Source organism: Merops nubicus, unplaced genomic scaffold, assembly GCF_000691845.1.
Source record: "Merops nubicus isolate BGI_N331 unplaced genomic scaffold, ASM69184v1 scaffold9931, whole genome shotgun sequence".
NCBI lineage: Eukaryota > Metazoa > Chordata > Aves > Coraciiformes > Meropidae > Merops > Merops nubicus.
This window is the reverse complement of record NW_008590257.1, coordinates 1-297: the sequence shown is the minus strand read 5'-3', so window position 1 is coordinate 297 and position 297 is coordinate 1. Positions and strand designations below refer to the sequence as shown.

The window sequence follows — 297 nt, the reverse complement described above, 5'->3', positions numbered from 1 at the left end:
CAGGCCAGCCTCTGGCAGCGCAGACTGAGGTGCAAGAGATGTGCTGCTACCCAGGCTGCTGCCTTTTCCAAGGCATTTCATTTTCAGAACCACTGAAGAACGCTGCTCCAGCCTCACAAGCTCCAAATCCTGCAACAAAAGACTCGAGAGGAGTATTTACCATCCGTGCACTCTTCATAATACCAGTCCAGCTCGTAATAATCTGCTTCGATGAATTTCTGCATAGTCAGGATCCTTTCAGCACCGTAGAGGAGACTTCAGTTGGCTGCTAAGGTCAGGTGAGCTGCAGCCATGCCC

The 297-nt window shown here is 51.2% G+C and overlaps 1 protein-coding gene across 1 annotated transcript in view; it reads right to left on the bottom strand.

The window, feature by feature from the left end:
* Positions 1 to 224, bottom strand: part of LOC103782118 (trafficking kinesin-binding protein 1-like) — a 26,908-nt gene extending 26,684 nt beyond the window's left edge. Inside the window, exon 1 of the mRNA XM_008949863.1 lies at positions 161 to 224. Coding sequence (XP_008948111.1) covers positions 161 to 224 — 64 coding nt within the window. The remainder of the gene's footprint in view (positions 1 to 160) is intronic.
* Between the last annotated feature and the right edge of the window lie 73 nt (positions 225 to 297).